Source organism: Anoplopoma fimbria, chromosome 19 (assembly GCF_027596085.1).
Source record: "Anoplopoma fimbria isolate UVic2021 breed Golden Eagle Sablefish chromosome 19, Afim_UVic_2022, whole genome shotgun sequence".
NCBI classification, from domain to species: domain Eukaryota; kingdom Metazoa; phylum Chordata; class Actinopteri; order Perciformes; family Anoplopomatidae; genus Anoplopoma; species Anoplopoma fimbria.
The window spans coordinates 27,938,950-27,961,924 of record NC_072467.1 but is presented as its reverse complement, the minus strand read 5'-3'; the positions used below and the strand labels follow the sequence as shown (position 1 = coordinate 27,961,924).

At 38.2% G+C, this 22,975-nt stretch overlaps 2 protein-coding genes and 1 pseudogene across 2 annotated transcripts; all 3 read left to right on the top strand.

The window, feature by feature from the left end:
- Positions 1-1,524: 1,524 nt before the first annotated feature.
- LOC129108633 (E3 ubiquitin-protein ligase TRIM21-like) lies at positions 1,525-5,360 on the top strand (annotated as a pseudogene).
- A 2,051-nt stretch (positions 5,361-7,411) lies between these two features.
- LOC129108614 (nuclear factor 7, ovary-like) lies at positions 7,412-10,734 on the top strand. The gene is made up of 2 exons (XM_054620485.1): positions 7,412-7,515; positions 8,797-10,734. The coding sequence occupies exon 2, from the start codon at positions 8,806-8,808 to the stop codon at positions 10,315-10,317; it is 1,512 nt and encodes a 503-aa protein (XP_054476460.1). The 5' UTR covers positions 7,412-7,515; positions 8,797-8,805; the 3' UTR covers positions 10,318-10,734.
- Positions 10,735-12,248: 1,514 nt separating this feature from the next.
- On the top strand, positions 12,249-21,071 carry dldh (dihydrolipoamide dehydrogenase). Its single transcript, XM_054619889.1, has 14 exons — positions 12,249-12,356; positions 14,121-14,196; positions 14,823-14,902; positions 15,797-15,865; positions 16,075-16,144; positions 16,420-16,520; positions 16,692-16,835; positions 17,382-17,483; positions 17,729-17,919; positions 18,024-18,194; positions 18,863-19,052; positions 19,738-19,875; positions 20,210-20,299; positions 20,867-21,071. Exons 1-14 carry the CDS (start codon positions 12,318-12,320, stop codon positions 20,930-20,932), a joined length of 1,527 nt encoding a protein of 508 aa, XP_054475864.1. The 5' UTR covers positions 12,249-12,317; the 3' UTR covers positions 20,933-21,071.
- Positions 21,072-22,975: the final 1,904 nt, after the last annotated feature.

Genomic DNA, 22,975 nt, shown 5'->3' with positions numbered 1-22,975 from the left:
AATAATAATAATAATAATAATAATCAAATACTCAAAGACGCTTTACAGACATTTTAAAAACAGCATTTAAAAGTTAAAACTTAAAACACACAGCATTAGTCAGACATTAAAAGCAGTTTTGAAGAGTTTTGATTTCTGATTTGAACATTGAGAGATTATTGCAGTCTCAGATGTTGCCATGTAAGAGTGTAAACAAGGTTTACATGTTCTCTGAGTAAAGCCTGCTCATGGGAACACAATGTTCATCATGAAAAATAACTTATCTAACTAAGTTTACATTGACTATAAAGATTGTTATTCACTTTCTTTCGTGAACATCTTCTGTATTCAGGATTCACAGAAACATAACACAGTTGTTTTCTGACACTTCAACACCGAGAAACTAAAACACAAAGACTTTGTTTCCTCTAAAGAAAAGAATCTCCGTTCTTCTGGAAGCACATTTACTCTTGTACAAATGTGAGGGACTCTAACTTTCTACTCCACTACATTTAAGAGGGAAATATATATAATACTTTTTGATGACTTAACTTACTTTTCAGATTCAGATGAATAAAATAAAATATAATAATAATATATAATTATCCTTTTTATTGTGCACACATAAGACTGCATAAAATCCTGATGATTAAAAAGTAGAAATTTGACTGGTGAGGTCAAGAAGCATAATAATACAATCAAAAGGGAAAATAAATTAATAAAAAAAATAAAAGAATAAGCTAACAATATTTAGAAAATAATACAACAGAAAATAATTTACAACAAGCATATAGAATAATTAAAATGAAACATTGATGCATCAATAATTATGACAAAATAATCTAATATATATTATTCTATATGATGTGTACTTTTACAAGAGGGGCCTCCGGCTCCTAAGAATTTGCAGACTGGCTCGTACAATATGGGAGTCTGCAGGTCTGCTCCTGGAGGAGGACGAGGAGGAGGAGGAGGAGGAGGAGGAGGAGGAGGAGGAGGAGGAGGAGGAGGAGGAGGAGGAGGAAGAGGAGGAGGAAGAGGGAGGAGGAGAAGCTGCTGCTGCCGGGAGCTGAGCTCTCCTCCTCCCTCCGAAGCTCCGACTGCAGGTCGAAGGCTGCAGTGAAGCCGGATCTGGGTCTGTCCAGTGGACTGGTCTCTGCTGGATCTGGGTCTGTCCACGGTGGACTGGTCTCTGCTGGATCTGGGTCTGTCCACGGTGGACTGGTCTCTGCTGGATCTGGGTCTGTCCACGGTGGACTGGTCTCTGCTGGATCTGGGTTTGTCGGATTCTGGTGAATAACTTTATAGAAACAGAGGATCTTCTCTCTGATGGTCTGGTTTACTGATGGAGGTCTATAGAGGATAAACTGAGACTGATTCAGGACCAGATAAAAGCTTTTACACTAACTTTAACTCACCCCTCCTCAGTTGAAAAGGTCCTACAGAGAACCAGGGTTACTAATGTAACCATCAGATACACTGAAAGAGGAGGAGTGAGTCACTTCTCCTGAAATGAAAGTGAAAGTTTGTCTGATGACAGCAGAGCAGAAGTCGAGAAGTCTCTCTGTTTCTCCCTGAAGAAACATTCTACTGAACCAGCAGGTTTCTCTCAACAACACAGCAGGATCTCTGGTGAGTACTCTGTTCTCCAGAGACACTTAATGTTTGGTCAACAGTTAGTTAAACCCAGAATCCATAACAAAGAGAAAAGCACCAGAGACTAAGCTGACAAGCTAACTAGCATAGCTGAGATTAATTTACTCAATATACTTGTTTTAATGTACTCTCATTTGTTTGTTCATAATTTATTGTACATTTTCATATTTTCTATTTTCTTATTATGTCCTATACTGCACTGTGTCTACTGTTACGCAACTATCACCTAGCCACATTCCTTGTAAACAGTTAACAGTTTCTGAATCTGATGTTGTCTGATGTTGTACTGTACCAAATACAGAGAACAATATCTGATACGTTCTGTCATTGCTTTTAAAAGTTCACTGTTGACTGCTGCCTTCATTCAGTATTTATGATCATAGTTACTGTGGTTTCTACTCTACTCAGACAGGAAGTTACTTTCAGGACAGTTTTGTTTAACTGAGTTTGTATGAGTACCTATATGCATAATAAATGAATGAGCGTCCTGTGTTAGAGACAAGAAAACCTCTGTGGTCCTGTGCTGTGGTTATATGGCAGCAAACTGAAGAATTGCAGAAAGAGTTAACTATCATGAAATTAACTAGACATGACTTTTATGAACTCAGATTGTTTAAATACAGATTATAAGATATATGCATTTACTACGACTAGAACTAAAATATCAAGTAAATGTTTCTTTAAATTGTTGATTACAATTGGATGCTTCTCTTTGTCCTCAGGAATAGGGATGCTTGAAAAATGACTCTACTTCTCTCTTGATTTATTCCCTCAGTAAACATTGTAAACATGAGTTTATGGTCTCAATCTCTAGTTTCAAGTCTTCTTCAATACAGCATGATGTTCATTTAGTAAATGATGCTCCATTTAGAGTCAAACAGACCATAAAGCAGGGGATGCTTTAGGGCGGGGCTACACACTGATTGACAGGTCGACACCAGAGACGTATACGGCGTCTCTACGTCACTCCTCCTCAGTCCATATATGGTCACTTCCTGTTCACTGGTTGCAAAAAAAAACATGGCGATGATAATACTCTCTCTTCAAGTTGGCCCCAGTTGAATTAAATGTAAATTTTTCAGGTAAATTTAAATAGTGAACGTCAAATAACACCAGCTAACACTCTGCACTGCAAACCAATCACATTTGTTTCTCCAGTATTTCGTAGGTCACACATATTATACTTTTTTAGCAATAATTTGAAAAAAGATGACTATTTTTCAAATTATTGCTAACAAAGTATAATATGTGTGAGTCATCTTTTTTCCAGGTAGCCAAAGTAAATGTTTTGGCGTTGAGATCACCGTGTTATCACTTATTATCTGAGTTTTGGATCTCATAGAAATACCACAGCTCTCCTGCAGTTGCAGCCCAATGAGCTGAGAATCAGTTGTAAATGAGACGCTGAATACGTAAAGATTGTGGCTTGAATTGTATCGATAACCCCAGCAGTTCTTTGCATTGCGCCATTTTTTTTGTTCATACTTGGATGTCAGTTGTTTGCAATATACAAAATCATTCAGGGTGACTCTTCTTTTATTCCACTGATGATATTTTTATTTTATTAAACAAACAATAAAATGATATGTATTAACAGTTTTGTTTTTGTCACACTTTTTGTCCTCAGAGTGTAGACATGTCTGCTGCCGGCTGTCTGCTGACTGAAGATCAGTTTCTGTGCTCCATCTGTCTGGATGTGTTCACTGATCCAGTCAGCACACCATGTGGACACAACTTCTGTAAAACCTGCATCACTCAACACTGGGACGTTAAGGTCCAGTGTCAGTGTCCCAACTGTAAAAAGGTTTTTAACATCAGACCTGAGCTGCAGATCAATACTTTCATCTCTGAGATGGTTGCTTTCTTTAGACAGTCAGCTCAACGGAAATCCAGCAGCAGCTCAGAGCAACAAGCTGATAAACCAGGAGAAGTTCCCTGTGACGTCTGCACTGGAACCAAACTGAAGGCCATGAAGTCCTGCCTGGTGTGTCTGGTCTCCTACTGTGAGACTCACCTGGAGCCTCATCTGATAATGTCAGGTCTGAAAAGACATCAGCTGATCGACCCTGTGGAGAACCTGGAAGGCAGGATGTGTACGGAGCACGATAAACTGCTGGAGCTGTTCTGTAAGACCGACCAGATGTGTGTCTGCATGCTCTGCACTTATTCAGACCACAAGACACATGATGTTGTTCCTCTGAAAGAAGAATTGGAAGGAAAGAAGGCCGAGCTGGAGGCTGAAATCCAGCAGATGATCCAGAAGAGACGACTGAAGATAAAGGAGATCAAACACTCCGTGGAGCTCAGTGAGAAAGATGCAGACAGAGAGATAGCAGATGGTGTTCAGGTCTTCACCGCTCTGAAGGAGTCTGTTGAGAGAAGCCAGGCCGAGTTCATCCACACGATCAAAGAGAAGAAGAGAAAGACAGAGAAACAGGCTGAAGGCTTCATCAAAGAGCTGGAACAGGAAATCTGTGAGCTGAAGAAGAAAAGCACTGAGGTGGAGAGAGCAGCTCTCACGCTCTGAAGACCACCTCCACCTCCTACAAAGCTTCATGTCCCTTAAAGCTGCTCCACCCACCAAGGACTGGACAGGAGTCAGAGTCAGTCCACTATATGAGGGGACTGTTAGGGAAGCTGTGAACCAGCTGGAGAAGATGCCCAGTGAACAGATGAAGAAGCTGTTTGAGGCCAAGCTGAAGAGAGTCCAGCAGTCTGCAGTGGATGTGACACTCGATCCTGATACAGCTTATCCCAAACTCATCCTGTCTGATGATGGAAAACAAGTTAAACATCGTGATGTAAAGAAGAATCTCCCAGACAATCCAAAGAGATTTGATACTTATGTTAGTGTCTTAGCAAAGCAGAGTTTTTCTTCAGGAAGATTTTACTACGAGGTTCAGGTTAAAGGGAATAATAGCTGGACTTTAGGAGTGGTCAGAGAGTCTGTCAACAGGAAGGGAACAAACACAATGAGCCCGGAGAACGGTTACTGGTCAATATGTTTGTGTAGTTGGAATAGTTACAAAGCTCTTGCTGACCCTGATATCAGTCTCTCTCTGAAGTCTCGGCCTGAGAAGGTGGGGGTGTTTGTGGATTATGAGGAGGGTCTGGTCTCCTTCTATGACGTTGATGCTGCAGCTCTTATCTACTCCTTTACCGGATGCTCCTTCACTGAGAAACTCTACCCATTCTTTCGTCCTGGTATTATCGGCCGAAATGTCAACTCTAAAACTCTGATCATCTCTCCTGTCAATCACATTGAGTAGAACAACCATTTGATTTTCTACAGAAAGGTTAACTATCATTTATTATTGGAGTACATGTAGATTTTTTGACGATGTACAGTTTATACATCGTTGTTTTTTTCAGATTCTGATCAATGTCTTTGTTTTCCAGTTTTTTCACGTCACATTTCTCTTTACTACTACTACACAGATTTTACCAAACTTACTACTATAATTAGTGTAGTATAATGTATTGTAATAACTGCATTACGTGCCGTCAGGAGTGTTAAGTAATGAAAACACGATGTATTCAGAAATAAGAAGTTTTTGCACGTTCCTTAAATGTCTGGCTAGCAAATTAAATTACTTTAATATCTGAATATTGTGTTTAAGAATGTTTGCATACTTAATAATTACTAAAGAGCAGTTTTTATGAATAAGAAAAACGTAATTTGCTTTTCTTTGTTAATGAATAGAAACAAAATAAAGTATTCATGTTCTCTGACTAAGATACTTGATTGTTGATTAATATAATAGTTGAAAACCAAATCATGTGAATGAAAACATCTTGAGCTGACGAGCTCCAACACCACATCACATACAGTACCAGTCAAAAGGTTGGACACACCTTCTCATTCAATGGTTTTTCTTTATTTTTATTTTTATTTTTTTCTACATTGTAGATTAATATTGAAGACATCCAAACTATGAAGGAACACATATGGAATTATGTGGTAAACAAACAAATGCTCAACAAACCAGAATATGTTTTATATTTTACATTCTTCAAAGTAGTTGAATGAGAAGGTGTGTCCAAACTTTTGACTGGTACTGTATGACATAGTTGGTAATGTAAGACTATGTGGTGTTATTTAAGGTTGAGTTTGAGCATCTGGTGTGAACACTAAACCAGTACTACTAGTTTGTAGAGAATAAGGGACATCCGAGTTCGCCCTCTAGAGGAGTTCTTAACAAACTGCAGCCTGTGGCTATATTAGGATATGCTCTAAATGAATAACTAGATATTATTTACATTAAACATGAATGAAGAAGCACAATTCAATTTAAATCAGTGCAAGGTCCAAGCTTTGTAGTTTTTTGTCACCTGACCCGCACATGGTTTGTTGCACAAAACCATCTGAGAAGCCGTCAGCGGCAACTGTTTGGAAAAAGACAGGCACTTACAATAAAATATGTGGCAGGTGATTGGATAAACTGTCTGTCAATCAATCTTTCACAGAAGCCAGTCGGGGCAAGAGCGAAAAAGTATTTTCATTCAAGAAAAAGCCTTCAGTGTCATTCTTTACTCTGTCTTTCAACAAAGAAATACTCCATAGTTCTGATACAATTGCAGCTATGCTAACCTCTTGAGAAGCTGAAAATGTTGTTTAGAGCCAACAGTTGGCCAACAGTTGGCTCTTTCATCTAAGCTTTGGATTGGTCCGTTCTCTGGCTTACCGGACTCAAACACATTAGGTTCATTAATACACCAGTCTTGTGCAGAATCAATAACCGCCGATTGCCGCACAATGCTTGCCGGTTAGATTTGTGTCCGACTAGATCGCGACTTGCTCTGACATCATGAACACGTGGTCAACGATAACCTCACCAGATGCACGGCATGATGGGTAACGCCTGGCTGTCGCCTGATCCAGGAGCCGATTGGCTTAAAGCTTTGACAGCAAACACCACGTTTTGTAGAGAATTCAAATGTTCTTTGTAGTTGTAATATTTAACACTAGATTGTTGGCTCTTCGTCTCATGTTGTGCATTAAGGTTGAATCTAAAATCATATCTTGATTGGTGGAGAATAATATTAGTAAGGGTTATTTATAAAACACGTATCAAAGAGAGCAGTAAAGCGTTTAACAAGGCAGACATACAAAGAACAAAATATAGAATACAAGTCCAGATTCACAAACACTCCAATAAGTTCATACCGGCCGCTCTGGTGCTGCAAACTGCAAATAACTGCTTCACCAGTCGATCGATACTGACAATAATAAACTCTTTACCACTCTTTTAAATGACTACGCTTGAAGATTTTCAAAATAATGCATGGAAATAAAAGAGTTAATTATGAATCATATTATTCTAAGTTATGCTATTTTAACTTACAGAGCTTTTCTATTTAATTTAACTTCTCAAACCTCAAAATAACAGAGAAGCCTATTTGTCCAGCTAACAAAAGTTTTTTTTTTTACTATTCTCCTGTAATGATCAGTAATAAATTTGTCAAGTAAAAGCAAAAGCAGCAGTAAAGCCAGATTACAGGATAAACAGTGAGAGGAACATTGGAGTGTTTATAGGGTTGTAGATGGACAGTTAATGTTATGTTGTCTGTTTGTAACTGTGTATTATTTTGGCTTCTATATACTTCCACAGTAGGAAAAGAAGAATAAACAAAAAGTAAAAACTCATCTTGTTCCCAAACTATGTCAAGGTATTACCTAAAGAGACAGTTAAACCTCATCCACAGAGCTACACTGAGAGGAGGAGCAACTCTGAAAGAGGAGGGAGTCACTTTTCCTGAAATTAAAGTGAAAGTTTGTCTGATGACAGCAGAGCTGCAGAGACAAGTCTCTCTGTTTCTCCCTGAAGAAACATTCTACTGAACCAGCAGGTTTCTCTCAACAACACAGCAGAATCTCTGGTGAGTACTCTGTTCTCCAGAGACACTTAATGTTTGGTCAACAGTTAGTTAAACCCAGAATCCATAACAAAGAGAAAAGCACCAGAGACTAAGCTGACAAGCTAACGAGCATAGCTGAGATTCCCTCTGTTTTGTCCAGTATACAGAAATGATATGTCTATAATAATAGAATATAGCCTTGAACTTCAAAGAAGTTGTACTTAACATTCTGAACATTATAATAGCAGCAAACATCTATCATCCATATAAAGATACAGATGAGTAATGCCCACCTGAGCAGAGATCAAAGTCTCTCTTTGTGTTGTTATTCAGGCATTTCCCGTCTTTGTTGACATATTTGGTTTGCCACTAGTGCATGTGAGCAGTGCATGTTAGTGCATGTGAGCGTGCCTTTTAGTGCATGTGAGCGTGCATGTTAGTGCATGTGAGCGTGCCCCACTGGTTATCTCACGGCTGCAGCTCCACACTGCTCTCATACGGTGGTTTCACCTGTTGTTTCATTTAGTTTTAGCAGCTGGTCTACAGGGCTCCAGACTATTTATTTATGTACTACCGTCCAAAAGACAGTGAAAAAGTTCTGAATGTTATCCTTTTTGTTTTTTTGCATAAGAACACACAATTTAAATCATAAGGAAATAAAAGAGCGCATTTTCTTGATTTAAAAAGATTAGATTATTATGGATTAGAACAATGCTTACTCTGCAACTGTGCAGAAACAATGTGTTAAAACACAACGACTAGACCTGTAAAACAGCAGGTCTCCGCAGTATTCTGTTGTTGATTTAGAATCTGAATGTCAACATTATAAATGAAGCTTTGGCACAGCCTTAGAATTGTCTTGTATTTTATATTGTGTTTATCGATAAGGAGGGCATCCTGTCAGCTTTATGCCGCTGTCCATTGACGGAGTGTGCTGAGTTAATGTAGCCGTGATATTGGGAAGCGACAGATTTGTGGTCATTGGCGGTGGACCCTCTGCCTCCGCCGTCTCCCAATCCCTTTCCTCACGTCTAATTTTAAGGCCAATGGGTGCACAAAAGAGCTCAAGAACTTACACAACGTAGGCGCTGGGCATGAAAATGACAACTGTGTCAATAGGAAACTGGCAATGAGCTGCACTGCACTTTGAATAGAGAATCTTTCTTTGGTGCAATATCCCAGCAGCATTATTGATGATTTGCCTTCGATTCCACTGATCATAGTTCGATTTTTGATTTGTTGAAACAGATTATTAAAATGTTTGTCATTATAGTTTTGTTTTTGTCACACTTTTGTCCTCAGAGTGTAGACATGTCTGCTGCCAGCTGTCTGCTGACTGAAGATCAGTTTCTGTGCTCCATCTGTCTGGATGTGTTCACTGATCCAGTCAGCACACCATGTGGACACAACTTCTGTAAGAACTGCATCACTGAACACTGGGATATCGATGTTCCTTATCAATGTCCCAACTGTAAAGAGGGTTTCAACACAAGACCTGAGCTGCGGGTCAATACTTTCATCTCTGAGATGGCTGCTCAGTTCAGACAGTCAGCTCAACAGAAATCCAGCAGCAGCAGCTCAGAGCAACAAGCTGCCAAACCAGGAGAAGTTCCCTGGGACGTCTGCACTGGAACCAAACTGAAGGCCTGGATGTTCTACCTGTTGGGTCTGATGTGTGTCGTCATGCTCTGGATAGTTTTAGACCACAAAACACATGTTGTTTTTCTACTGAAAGATGATTATGAAGGAACAAAGGCTGAGCTGGAGAAGACAAGGACTGAAATCCAGTTGATGCTCCAGAAGAGACAAATAAAGATTCAGGAGATCAAACACTCAGTGGAGCTCAGTGAGGAAGATGCAGACAGAGAGATAGCAGATGGTGTTCAGGTCTTCACCGCTCTGAAGGAGTCTGTTGAGAGAAGCCAGGCCGAGCTCATCCACACGATCAAAGAGAAGCAGAGAAAGACAGAGAAACAGGCTGAAGGCTTCATCAAAGAGCTGGAACAGGAAATCTGTGAGCTGAAGAAGAGAAGCACTGAGGTGGAGACGCTCTCACGCTCTGAAGACCACCTCCACCTTCTACAGAGCTTCAGGACCCTTAAAGCTGCTCCACCCACCAAGGACTGGACAGGAGTCAGAGTCAGTCCACCTTCATATGAGGGGACTGTGAGGGAAGCTGCAACCAAGCTGGAGGAGACGCTTCATGAAGAGATAACTTATCTGCTTTTTGCCGAGCTGAAGAGAGTCCAGCAGTCTGCAGTGGATGTGACACTTGATCCTGATACAGCTCATCCCGATCTCATCCTGTCTGATGATGGAAAACAAGTATATAAGGGTTACAATTGGAAACATTACCCAGACAACCAAAAGAGATTTGATAGATCATTTAATGTCTTAGCAAAGCAGAGTTTGTCTTCAGGAAGATTCTACTATGAGGTTCAGGTTAAAGGGAATAATATCTGGACTTTAGGAGTGGTCAGAGAGTCGATCAACAGGAAGGGAACAAACACAATGAGCCCTCAGAACGGACATTGGACGATATGTTTGAGGAATAAAAACGAGTACAAAGCTCTTGCTGACCCTGATATCAGTCTCTCTCTGAAGTCTCAGCCTGAGAAGGTGGGGGTGTTGGTGGATTATGAGGAGGGTCTGGTCTCCTTTTATGACGTTGATGCTGCAGATCTCATCTACTCCTTTACTGGCTGCTCCTTCACTGAGAAACTCTACCCATTCTTTAGTCTTAATTTTGATGATAATTATGATGATGATGATAATTACAAAACTGTCCCTCTGATCATCCCTCCTGTAAATCCCTCTGAGTAGAAGAACCATTATATTTTCTAGATTCACTTTCATGGGGTATAATAAATGTATTTCTGATGAACGGTGTATACATGTGCTGTCCCACCAGATTCTTATCAATGCCTTTTTGTTTTCTTATTTTCAGCCCCAGGCTTAAATTTGCAAAGGAAAACAATTCACCTGTGTTTGACAATTTATTTAATTGAATGCTTTAAATTTTAAAGGCAAAAGATGTCAGCCAAACACGTGGTTAGCTTTTCTCTGCTAGGTAGGTTCAGTGGTTTGCCACAGAATTTTAATTTCCAGAGCTTTTCTATTTAATTTAACTTTTCAAACCTCAAAATAACAGAGAAGCCTATTTGTCCAGCTAACAAAAGTTTTTTTTTTTTTACTATTCTCTTGTAATGATCAGTAATAAATTTGTCAAACAAAAGGAAAAGATGGGACACAGTTTGTAAAGCAGCAGTAAAGTCAGATAACAGGATAAACAGTGAGAGGAACATTGGAGTGTTTACGGGATTGTAGATGGACAGTTAATGCTATGTTGTCTGTTTGTAACTGTGTCTTATTTTGGCTTTCATAATGAATAATCCACATTCAAAACAGGTAGACATAACAAAAAAGAAGCCCAAAGAAGAGTCATTTAAAAATACATTAGTCAAACACAGAATATGCAAATCACCAACATTAAACCCTACTGTACTTGCATTAAGTTGTCATGACCTCCTGACCTCTGACAAAGACAAATATGAGTTTATTACATTTTTATTGACAAAATCATACAATGGAATAATTCTAAAGGTAAAAAGGGTTTAATTGATACTACAAATTACACATTTGTTAATTGTGGATGCAAAAGTGAAAACCAAATCACAAAACCTACATACATTTCCAATCTCTCGATTTTAAAGGCGCAAAAATTTGAAATTCAGAACATATCTATTATCAATATTAATCTACAATGTAGAAAAAAATACTTAAAAAATATATATATATTAGTACTTTAAAAAAAATCTTAGTACTTTTAAAAAAAATCATAGTACTTTTAAAAAAATATCTTGGTACTTTAAAAAAAAATATCTTAGTCCTCTAAAAATAAATCTTAGTAATTTAAAAAAATATATATCAGTACTTTAAAAAAAAAATCTTAGTATCTTAGTACAAAAAAAAAAAAAATCTTAGTACTTTTAAAAAAAAATCTTAGTACTTTAAAAAAAAAAGTACTTAAATAAAATAGTACTTTTAAAAATAAATATTAGTACTTTTAAAAAAAAATCTTGGTACTTAAAGATATATATATTAGTACTTAAAAGAAAAATTAGTACTTTAGAAAAATATATTGGTACTTTAAAAAAAAATCTTAGTCCTCTAGAAAACAATATTAGTACTTTTAAAAAATATATATCAGTACTTTAAAAAAAATCTTAGTACTTTAAAAAAAAAATATTAGTACTTAAAAAAAATAGTACTTTTAAAAAAAAATCTTAGTACTTAAAAAAAATATTACTTTTAAAAAAAATATTAGTACTTTTAAAAAAATATCTTGGTACTTTAAAAAAGAAAAATCTTAGTACTTTAAAAAAAAATCTTAGTACTTAAAAAAAAAAATGTATTAGTACTTAAAAAAAATCTTAGTACTTTTAAAAAATATATATCAGTCCTCTAAAAAAAAATCTTAGTACTTTTAAAAAATATATATCAGTACTTTAAAAAAAATCTTAGTACTTTTAAAAAAAAAATCTTAGTACTTTTAAAAAATATATATCAGTACTTTAAAAAAATATATATATATATATATTAGTACTTTTACTGAAGTAAGGGGTCTGAATACTTTGTATTATATACAATATTATACACAATAATATGTAGAAACACACTGAAGGGTGTTTTCATCCAGATCTCACCGTCAGTGACGTCATAGGGAGGCGACGCGTCGTGAACCGGCACTGCGCATGCGCAATGCGGGGAGTCCTTGGCTGCTCGGCCCCGCTGTAGGTTACTGAACCGGACCCACCGACGACATGCAGAGCTGGACGCAGGTGTACCGCTCTCTGGCCTCGGTAAGAACGGCTGCTGCCCGTCCGCCCGCCGGCCCCTGGTGTCCGGGGAGGCTGCTGGCCCGGTCCCAGTAGCTGTCGGTACTGGGAACACTGGTTATTTTCAGATTTAGAGCCACTGGTTAGCGGCTAGCGGCTAGCGGCTAACAGCTAGCGGCTAACAGCTAGCAGCTAACAGCTAGCGCCAGACTCCAGCAGGGACACGTGGAATCCTTGTTTCGGCTAATAAATAATGTTTTTGACACATTTTCTAATTCTATAACTTCCCTTTATTAATTCGGCTTAAGTTAAATTAACATAATATTTTAAAAAAAACCAAATTGTTGTGAGTTAACCTGGCAGCTGTGTTAGCATGCTAAGCTAGCTAGCAGTGGTTATCTAATGCTAGCTGTTATGGAGTTGCAGGTTTGCAGCACTGACAGGTGAGTCAGTGCTGCTGGGGTGCCCTTGAGCCAGGCAGCAGGCAGGAACCCCTCATGTGGTTATTTATGTCTCTTTACTGATGTTTATTGTTTATGTTTGTTTTATCTGTTTATTTATCTGTTTATTTATCTGTTTATTATGTTTATTTATCTGTTTATTTATCTGTTTATTTATCTGTTTATTTATCTGTTTATTAATCTGTTTATTGTCATTAGTTTGATTGTCTTTTTCAAATGTTCCCACCTCTTTATCTCTTAAGTCAGAGTGTAACCTTCATAGGACTAACACAGGACTTTAAAGGGACTTTAAAGGGAATAATACAGGATTATCTTATCTTATAGTGTGGAGACTACCCTGAGCCTTCCTCATAGCACTTAATGTATTAATATTAGTTTGTTTATTGTATCCGTATTAGTTTGTTGCACTTATTGTATTCGTATTAGTTTGTTTATTGTATTCATATTAGTTTGTTGCACTTATTGTATTCGTATTAGTTTGTTTATTATATTCGTATTAGTTTGTAGCACTTATTGTTTTCGTAGTATTTTGCCTCTGCACTATACTTTTGCTCTGGTTTATGCTCTTAGATGCTTGTTTAAGAAAGGAGATGCACTTATGACTTCTGGTGACTAGTAGTTCTCTTGAATACCTATGTTGAATACACTTCCTGTAAGTCGCTTTGGATAAAAAAGTCTGCTAAATGACTGTAATGTAATGTGATGTGACTGATGCTGACAGTGTTCAGGCTGTTTTTCTACATTTGAGCGGCTGAACAAGGAAATTGTATTAAAGGAAGTTCACAAAACAAAGAACAAGCAGTCTATTGTTTAGTGTGCCAGTTAGGAGAACTTATTGAATTACTTTTATTTTAATTTTCCGTAACCTGCTTATCCAGTTAAGGGTCTCAGGGGTGCTGGAGCCGATCCCAGCTGTCAATGGGTGAAGGCAGGGTTCACCTGGACAGGTCACCAGTCTGTCGCAGGGCAGACATATAGAGACAGACAACCATCCACACCTACGGGTAATTTAGAGTCTTCAATTAACCTAAGCTGCATGTCTTTGGACTGTGGGAGGAAGCCGGAGAACCCGGAGAGAACCCACGCTGACACGGGGAGAACATGCAAACTCCACACAGAAGGTCGTCTAGGGGAATTGAACCTTTATTTTAATTATTGGAATTCAGTACTGTATGTTCTTCATTCTCTTTATAAAGAGTTTGTTATGAAATCCTTTTCCACTTTAGCCCACATGTTTAGTTTTGGTTCGTGACCCTGCACTGGATCGTTTTGTGTTTTAACCGTCCTGTTAACGTTTTCTCTTTTTACTTTTGCTTCTCCATCACAGCGGAGCCACAACCTTCCCTGCAAACTACACGGTGCTGCAGCGCTGTCCGTCAGAACCTACGCTGACAAAGCAGCGAGTAAGTCGACTCTTAATCTAATCATCAGTCTTCATTAACGGCACGTTCTCTAGTGAACTTCAGCCAGATGGGTGACGGTTGTTTGTTTCCACATCTAGACATTGGACTGGATGTGGAAGTTACTAGTTAAAACAAATTATTTAAAAGAACTAACTTTGTCACAAAATACATCTATAGTATAAAAATAAATAAAGAGTTGGACCATCTTCAAATGTTGGTCTGAATTTTAATCAAATGTTTTGTCTTATTTAACTTTTCCTTATATGTAGCTCATTTTTTATTTTATTCATTGTTTGTCTGCCATTCATATTTTGTGTAGAAAATGCAATATAAATAAAGTTTACATATTATTATTATTATTATTATTATTATTATTATTATTATTATATACTCTCAATCATAAACATAGAGCTGCTCTATGTCACCTGTTTCCTGTCTAACTTCACAATAAAAGCCTACCTGAAACGGTAGACTTTAGTTCCTAAAATGATCCACTGATCCTCCGCTTCAAAAAGTAAATCTTTGACGCTGTAGTTCTTCCTTCTTTTTATGACTGAGGGGTAAAGTCTCTGTTATTCTGCTGTTATGAACCGATGATAAAGGTTTCTGTGTTTCTGTCTCCGTAGTTGATGCAGATGTCACAGTTGTGGGCTCCGGTCCAGGCGGCTACGTCGCTGCCATCAAAGCGTCGCAGCTCGGCTTCAAGGTAAGCTGCCTTCAACATATCAGACACATGGGAGCGTCTGTTCTGGTCCCAATTAGATGTAGAAACGCTGAGATGAATCACTCCTGTTTGTTGATTTAAAGTATGAACAAGTGTAGGGCTGCAACGGATCATAAAACTCACTTTTCGTATCGTATCACGGATCAGACTCACAGATCGGATCAGCACAAAAGTAAAAAAAGGAACAAATATAAGAGATCCCTGATCCTTTTTACTGCTCATACTAATAACTGAGCTGGTCTACAAGGATCCACAATATTTTTTCTTTTTGCCACCGTCCAAAAAATCATTTCAACGCTCTGAAGTCAGTAAACCATCAAAAATTCTAAAAGTTATACTTTTACTTTACTAAACAGTCTGGTTAGTTCATAAAACTACATCACTTTACTGTAAATCAGCCTTCAAAAGCAGGAAAAGACAACTCTTATATGCGATATTACAAAATCCCAAATCAACAAAGATATTGATCTAAAACCAATACGTTGCCCAGCCCTAATTCATGTCACTGCACAAATCTATGAATTATTTATTGCTTTACAAATTTTGAATAATGAAATAAGTTATTTCAATCATGCAAAAAATGTCTTTGTTCTTGCTTGACAATCGTTGGTCGCTGGAAACTAATTAATTAAATACATTCTGTCGAGCTAGACAGACAGCAGGATATAATGTTGTGCACACAGCAGAGGTTTGATCTTTGTTTCTGTCTGTAGTTTACTTTTTTTATTGAAAAAATAATATTTGGGCAATCTGATATCGGGGGTTTATTTCTCTCCATCCAGATAGAAAAAACATTGTATCCACACTGAATTTATTTTATTCGTGGTTAATAACGTTTCCTGTTGACATATGAACGTCCTCTTTTCCTTTTCACAGACGGTGTGTGTTGAGAAGAACGTCACGCTGGGTGGAACCTGTCTGAACGTCGGCTGCATCCCCTCCAAGGTGATCTACTGGTTCTTCTTCATCTGTAGTTTGGAACAGCAACACATCCTGTAAACAGAATCAGAAACATTTTGTAGTCCCAGTTCACAAAGCTGCAGACTTGTAGGCTCTAATGGTTGAACCGAAGATATATGAAGCAATAAAATACATCAAGAATACGATGTAAAAGCTTAAAAAAACAACTTTTGATTGATGTTTTGTGTCTGCAGGCTCTGCTGAACAACTCCTACTTGTACCACATGGCTCACGGCAAGGACTTTGAAAGCAGAGGCATCGAAAGTAAGAAACTTGAGTCGACTAGAAAGTTACTTTAAGGTCTTTAAACACGTTGTTTTGTCCAAAGATATTCAGCTTATTGTATAAAACGCCAAAGATAAGCAGCAGATCCTCATGTTTAAGAGACTGTTAGTTTAAACATATTGACATAATTAAATAGTGGAACACGACGCCCTGCCTTCAGGATAAACATGCTGATTTCCGTCGGTCTCTCTCTCTCTCTCTCTCTCTCTCTCTCTCTCTCTCTCTCTCTCTCTCTCTCTCTCTCTCTCTCTTAGTCTCAGGCCTCTCGTTGAACCTGGAGAAGATGATGGCTCAGAAGAGCGGAGCAGTCAAAGCTCTGACCGGAGGAATCGCTCATCTATTCAAACAGAACAAGGTCTGTCTGTCTGTCTGTCTGTCTGTCTGTCTGTCTGTCTGTCTGTCTGTCTGTCTTCCTCCTCTCTCTCTTTCTCTCTCTTGCTTTCTCTGTCTCTCTCTTTACATTTAAACGGTCTCTAACCCACCATCCCATTGAGAGTCTGACCCTCTGCTCATCACCTCCCCTCAGGTGACCCACGTCAGCGGGTACGGGCGGGTGAGCGGTAAGAACCAGGTGACGGCCGTTGCAGCCGACGGCAGCGAGCAGGTCATCAACACCAAGAACATCCTCATCGCCACCGGCTCCGAGGTCACGCCCTTCCCCGGGATCCAGGTACGATATTCAGATCCTTTACTGTAGTAAAAGTACTAATACCACACTGTAAAAAATACTCCACTACAAGTAAAAGTCCTGCATTCAAAACCTTAAAGTCTGTCTCTCAAATGGTCTTTAATGTGTTTATACACTTTCATGTCTACATTTTTTTTATTTATAATTGCACACTTTCTTTAAAAGGAAGGTTTTCTGTTTTTATTTATTTTTTAAATGTACAGCACTTTGAGCTAACTGATGCTAACTTCCTGTCTGACTACGGAGATGCATCGTCCCTGCAGCTCTGTTAGCTCCACCAGCTGTTTGTCTGATATGATGGAAACAATGCTTCATTTACATTTTGTTTTTGCCAATTCTTTTCTCTATATTTGGTTAAAATATTCACTACATTTGTATTGAAACTTAACTTGTTTGTTTTGGGAGCATTCATCATTTAATCTGTGCAATCGAATATATAAAATATCTTTCCCTCTACACACATAACTTTAATCTGTAATAAATGAAACGTGTTCACAGTCTGGAATGTTTCTCTTTTTTCTTTCTCAGATCGATGAGGAGAGCGTCGTGTCGTCTACAGGAGCTCTGTCTCTGAAGAAAGTTCCAGAGGAGATGATTGTGATCGGAGCCGGAGTCATCGGAGTGGAGCTGGTCAGCTTTTCTTTTTTTTTCGATTCTGTGTTGTGTTACCAGATTGGACAAAAAGTAGTCCAATCAGAGCCTAGAACAAACACACACAAAAGTAGCAATTTAATAGCTGTTTTCAACTGCAAATTATGCAGTTTATCAACATCTGTTTTATCCAATAAGATAAAGTTTTCTCTCCGTTCATCTCACTATTTCTAATAAGCCTATATCCAACGGACTAAAATATTAACTATCCTCCCGTCCTGCAGGGGTCCGTGTGGCAGCGTCTGGGCTCCAAAGTCACGGCGGTGGAGTTCCTGGGCCACGTGGGCGGCCTGGGCATCGACATGGAGATGTCCAAGACCTTCCAGCGCATCCTGCAGAAACAGGGACTCAAGTTCAAGCTCGGCACCAAAGTCATGGGAGCCACCAAGAGGCCCGACGGCAAGATCGATGTGGCGTGAGTAAAGAAACACGCCCTGAATCTTTAATGTTTTATTTTTTGAAACATGTAAATTAAAGCATTCATGTTTAACCCGGGGCGTCGATGTGTTTGTGTTTCAGAGTGGAGGCGGCGGCCGGAGGGAAGAACGAGACTCTGACGTGCGACGTGCTGCTGGTCTGTATCGGCAGACGACCTTTCACCCAGAACCTGGGTCTGGACTCTGTAGGCATCGAGCTGGACAACAGGGGTCGCATCCCCGTCAACAACCGCTTCCAGACCAAAGTACCCAGGTACCCCAGTGATCAGAATACACTTTACATGTTCTTTATCCAAAAACGTCCTTCTTCTGCATGAAAATGATTCCTAAAAAATCTGATAATTGTTTATTTGCTCATGTTTGTTGTTCAGAATTTTAGAGAATAAAATTGACAGCACACTAAATCATTACCTTATAATATATATAATTGGTATCAGTATCAACGCAGAAAAAATACCAATAAAACTACAATTTTGATAAGAAAAATGTTAATTACATATGAAAATGTTGTCATAACTCTTTAAATAAATCTGAGCCATAATAAACATTAAATGAAGTAATGTGTGTAGTAAGAAAGATCTTCATCATATAAATCACAAATTATTGAATTTAATAAACGCAACTTCAGGTTCAGTTTCTTTCATTGAAAGAAGAGACTGAGTCCTTTAAGAGAGGAGTAGAAACTAAGTTAAAAGTTATGGAAAGATGTTGAAAAGTCCTGGAATTTTAGATGAAGCTGCAGAAAAATGATCGTATTTAATGACTATAATTAATCATTTAATCTTGATCACATTATTGCATAAAGAAAAATGCAAGTGCAAATGAATGCAAACACCTAATGAACATAAATGTATCGTTGGTTTAATTTGATACCATAAACTGAAGAATAACTGAAGCATAATAAACTCTGCCTGTCCTCAGTATTTATGCGATCGGCGACGTGGTTGCCGGGCCGATGTTGGCGCACAAGGCGGAGGACGAGGGCATTATCTGCGTGGAGGGAATGGCCGGCGGCGCCGTGCACATCGACTACAACTGTGTTCCCTCCGTCATCTACACCCACCCCGAGGTGGCCTGGGTGGGCAAGACGGAGGAGCAGATCAAAGAGGAGGTGAGGAGGAAGATGAAATGAAACCGATGTCTCCAAACAACACTGTGCACATCATGTCCCATTGGAATTCATTTAAACCTGCAGTGGCCACTAGATGGCGGCAGAAACGAGCTGTGAACGCTGCATTAATAATTTGAGTGAACGCTGCCTTCATGAAGCTGCTCACAACAGCCTCTGTGTTTTATCCTAAAGGGAACCTGGTCATGACTTCTGGAGACACATTGATTTTGAGTTTTTCAAATGTATTTTTTTCTTGGCGCTTTGTGCACCACAAGCAGAGCGCCACCTAGTTCCATTATATTGGCAGACGTCTTTAAGTCCGATACATCCAACACTCTGCAACTCAAACCAAAAACAATCCAGATTTATAAATAGAACTACAAGTAAAAGGAACAAAATGCATTTTTGATTTTGGGGTGAACACAATATTCATTTCATAATTATAACATGAAAAGAAGCAAATTCTCAGATTTGATGCTTATTTTTGCTCGATAAATGATTTAAATGATAAACTGATCATCAGAACTGTTTTGATTCTCTCTGGAGCGATTTAATGATTCTTACAAATGATCGTTAGGAGGTGACGAAGGAAAAGACTTCACTGCAGCCTGCAAAAGACACAGAAAGATGTTTTCCAGCTGTTTTTTACAGTCCTCCTCCTCTTCTTCCTCCTCCTCCTCCTCAGGGCGTCCCGTACAAAATCGGCAAGTTCCCCTTCGCAGCAAACAGCCGAGCGAAGACCAACGCCGACACTGACGGCATGGTGAAGATCATCGGCCACAAGGAGACAGACAGGATGCTGGGAGCTCACATCGTGGGAACCGTGAGTGACTTTCACCCCGAACATCAGACACGTGACTTAAGTTTAAACCACCGGTCAGAGGACCAGCTGTCACTCAGTCCGTCTGTAGATCTCCAGTTGGCTGCTGAATTCAGAAAAAGATAAGAAGTCATGTTGGCGTTAAAGTCTCACACTCACCCATGCAGGTGTTTTCAGCTGCTCAAATTACTTTAGCATAATGTGAAAACTTGTGGTATGTTACAATATAATCCATATGACTTGATTTAAGTGTTCCAGACATGTTTCACTGTGGATGAAATACATAAAATGTGTTCTTAAGAAGACCGATTTGTTAAAAGCAGTTGTTTCCCTGCAGGGCGCCGGAGAGATGATCAATGAAGCAGCGTTGGCCATGGAGTACGGAGCTTCATGTGAGGACATCGCCAGAGTCTGCCACGCACACCCCGTACGTCCCACACACACACACACACACACACACACACACACACACACACACACACACACACACACACACACACACACACACACACACACACACACACACACACACAATAATCATCATGTGTAACTCACAGAGCTGTGCATCATTTTTCTATAAATATGGAAGGTTATTTCTGCCCCTGTGATGAAATCAAATATCCTGTTAGTGATTATAATCAGAAACTATCTCAAAAATAATGGAATCTTTCTCAATATCTTGACTAAGTATCTCTATAGTTTGAGATAATAAGTCATTATTTTAGGATAAAAAAATCATTTTTGTAAGAAGATAAGTCATTATTGTGAGATAGTAAGTCAATATTTTGAGATAAGTCATTATTCTGAAAAACTAACTCATTATTTGGAGATATTTTTTCAGCACTGATAGAAATGGGCTTCTACACATAAAAGTTCATAACCATGATAAAAAAAAGACAAGAAATATTCCCAGATAAAACACAACCAGACTGACGTTAAAACTGAAACTCTCCTCCTCCTCCTCCTCCTCCTCCTCCTCCTCCTCCTCCTGCAGACGGTGTCGGAGGCCTTCAGAGAAGCCAACCTGGCCGCCTCCTTCGGTAAAGCCATCAACTTCTGATCGTCCGGCTGCCGTCTCACCTTCAGTGTACATAACGAGAGAGAAACCCAGCGGATCCTCTGTGTTCATCCAAAACTGTACCACGTTTAGTTCTGATGTTATTTAAATGTTCTCAATAAAACCATAACGGAGGGTTGAACACTGACTGCAGATCAGTCCTTTCGATTCCCAAACACATAGTTTAAAGAGCTTAATATTCACTCATCTACGGGACATAGGGATATAAATATTATTGTTTTTCTTGGGCGCCGCAAATTCTATCATAAAGGAAGACAGGAGTGTTTTTTTGTTTTTTATTTCTGTTTTTTACAGAATTTAACACAACAAATATGACGTGTGATCACAGCAGGAAACTGTAAACGTTGAAATCGACTCTGAAAAGTTGAATCATGTTGAGCTTCAATCAGCTGGATCACAGCAGGTGTTTACATGCTGGATTATTAATATATTAAATATGAAAATTAGAAATGCAGAAGAAGTTTTTGAGATATTTGGGACTTAATTAAGTTATTTAAATATTTTTAAAAATAACAATTTGTTCCCCTGAAAAAGTTTTATTGAAAAGTTGCAGACAAACAACAAAAAATTATAATTAATTATACTTACTAGCTTTTTTACTCCAGAGCCTTTAAACACTTCATTACATTTCAGCATTTCACTAAGATGTGGTTGAAAGCTCCGGGAAGAAGCTAGTGAGTGTCGTTTGATTTAAAGATTGAAATCAGAGATTACGTTTTTCTTTGGACAACAAATGGAATCAGGGTAACAATTATGGAGAATAAAGTAATAAAATAAGGATGAAGAGTCTAATCATTTATCAGATGTCTTAAAGGTTCCCTGTAGAGCTTTAGTCCTGTGTTGGATCCTGTTTGCTGTCTAATGCAGATCTACACAAAGATCTGCAGCAACGCACAAAAAAAAGCAAAGCAGAGAAGAAGAAGACAGGAAGCTGGTGAACATTCAGAATAACAGTTAAACTCTCACCTGCTGTGATGTCACTGATTTATGCAGAACTTCAGTGTTTTTAACCTTTAAAGGTAAATCTGAGTTCACTTCATGAGAAGAGTTCTTCTGTCGTTTCCTGCTCTGGTTGCTTCTCTGTGATTGGCTCTGGCTGGCTTTTGTTTATTTCATCATTTAAACCAATAAAATGCAATATCAGTAAAAAAAACTACAGTGTGTAATGTTTATTTTACTGACGTCCACAATGAGGGATTTACATAACGTTTGAGAGATATAATAATGTGTATATACTGTGTGTATATATATGTATATATACATATATATATATACAATGTGTCTATATGCGTATATATGTGTGTGTGTGTATATATACAATGTGTATATGTGTATATATATATATATATATTATATATATATGTGTGTATATATATATTTATGTTTATATATATATGTATATGTGTGTATGTTTATGTGTTTATATATGTATATATATACAGTATATGTGTGTGTATACATATATAAGTATGTATAATTATGTGTTTATATATGTATATATATGTGTATATATATATGTGTGTGTTTATAAATGTGTTTGTATATGTAGTGAACATAAAACATTTTTCATAAACAAACATAAGTGGATTAAATGGTAAAAAAAAGTAAAACAATATTTAATGAATTAATCCAGCAGTTTAATATTTTATTTAAATGAAGAAGTTTCTGTGTTTAATTAAACGAGGAACTTTATTCTCTTTGCTGGATTCACTGAAACTTCATGACACATATTTGAATAACTGGTATTTTAGCAGCAAAGACTCCACCTCTGTTTGAACTACTGACTACGCAGTGTGTGTGTGTGTGTGTGTGTGTGTGTGTGTGTGTGTGAGTGAGTGTGTGTGTGTGTGTGTGTGTGTGTGTGTGTTCTGCAGGTGTGGTTCCTTCAGGTTGAAGTCGTCTCACACTTTCAGAGTTGAAGATGGACGACTGACGTTCAGCAGAACAGAAAAATAAAACTTCTGATTAAAAAACAGCCGACTGAACAAAAAGAGAAGAAATGAGATTTATTAATGAAAGGAAATA

Coding starts and splice junctions, on each gene's coding strand:
- dldh (XM_054619889.1), top strand. CDS start 12,318: ATGCAGAGCTGGACGCAGGTGTACCGCTCTCTGGCCTCG. Junction 15,866..16,074: donor TCGGCTGCATCCCCTCCAAG/GTGATCTACTGG, acceptor TTGTGTCTGCAG/GCTCTGCTGAACAACTCCTA. Junction 19,053..19,737: donor AGGAGCAGATCAAAGAGGAG/GTGAGGAGGAAG, acceptor CCTCCTCCTCAG/GGCGTCCCGTACAAAATCGG.
- LOC129108614 (XM_054620485.1), top strand. CDS start 8,806: ATGTCTGCTGCCAGCTGTCTGCTGACTGAAGATCAGTTTCTGTGCTCC.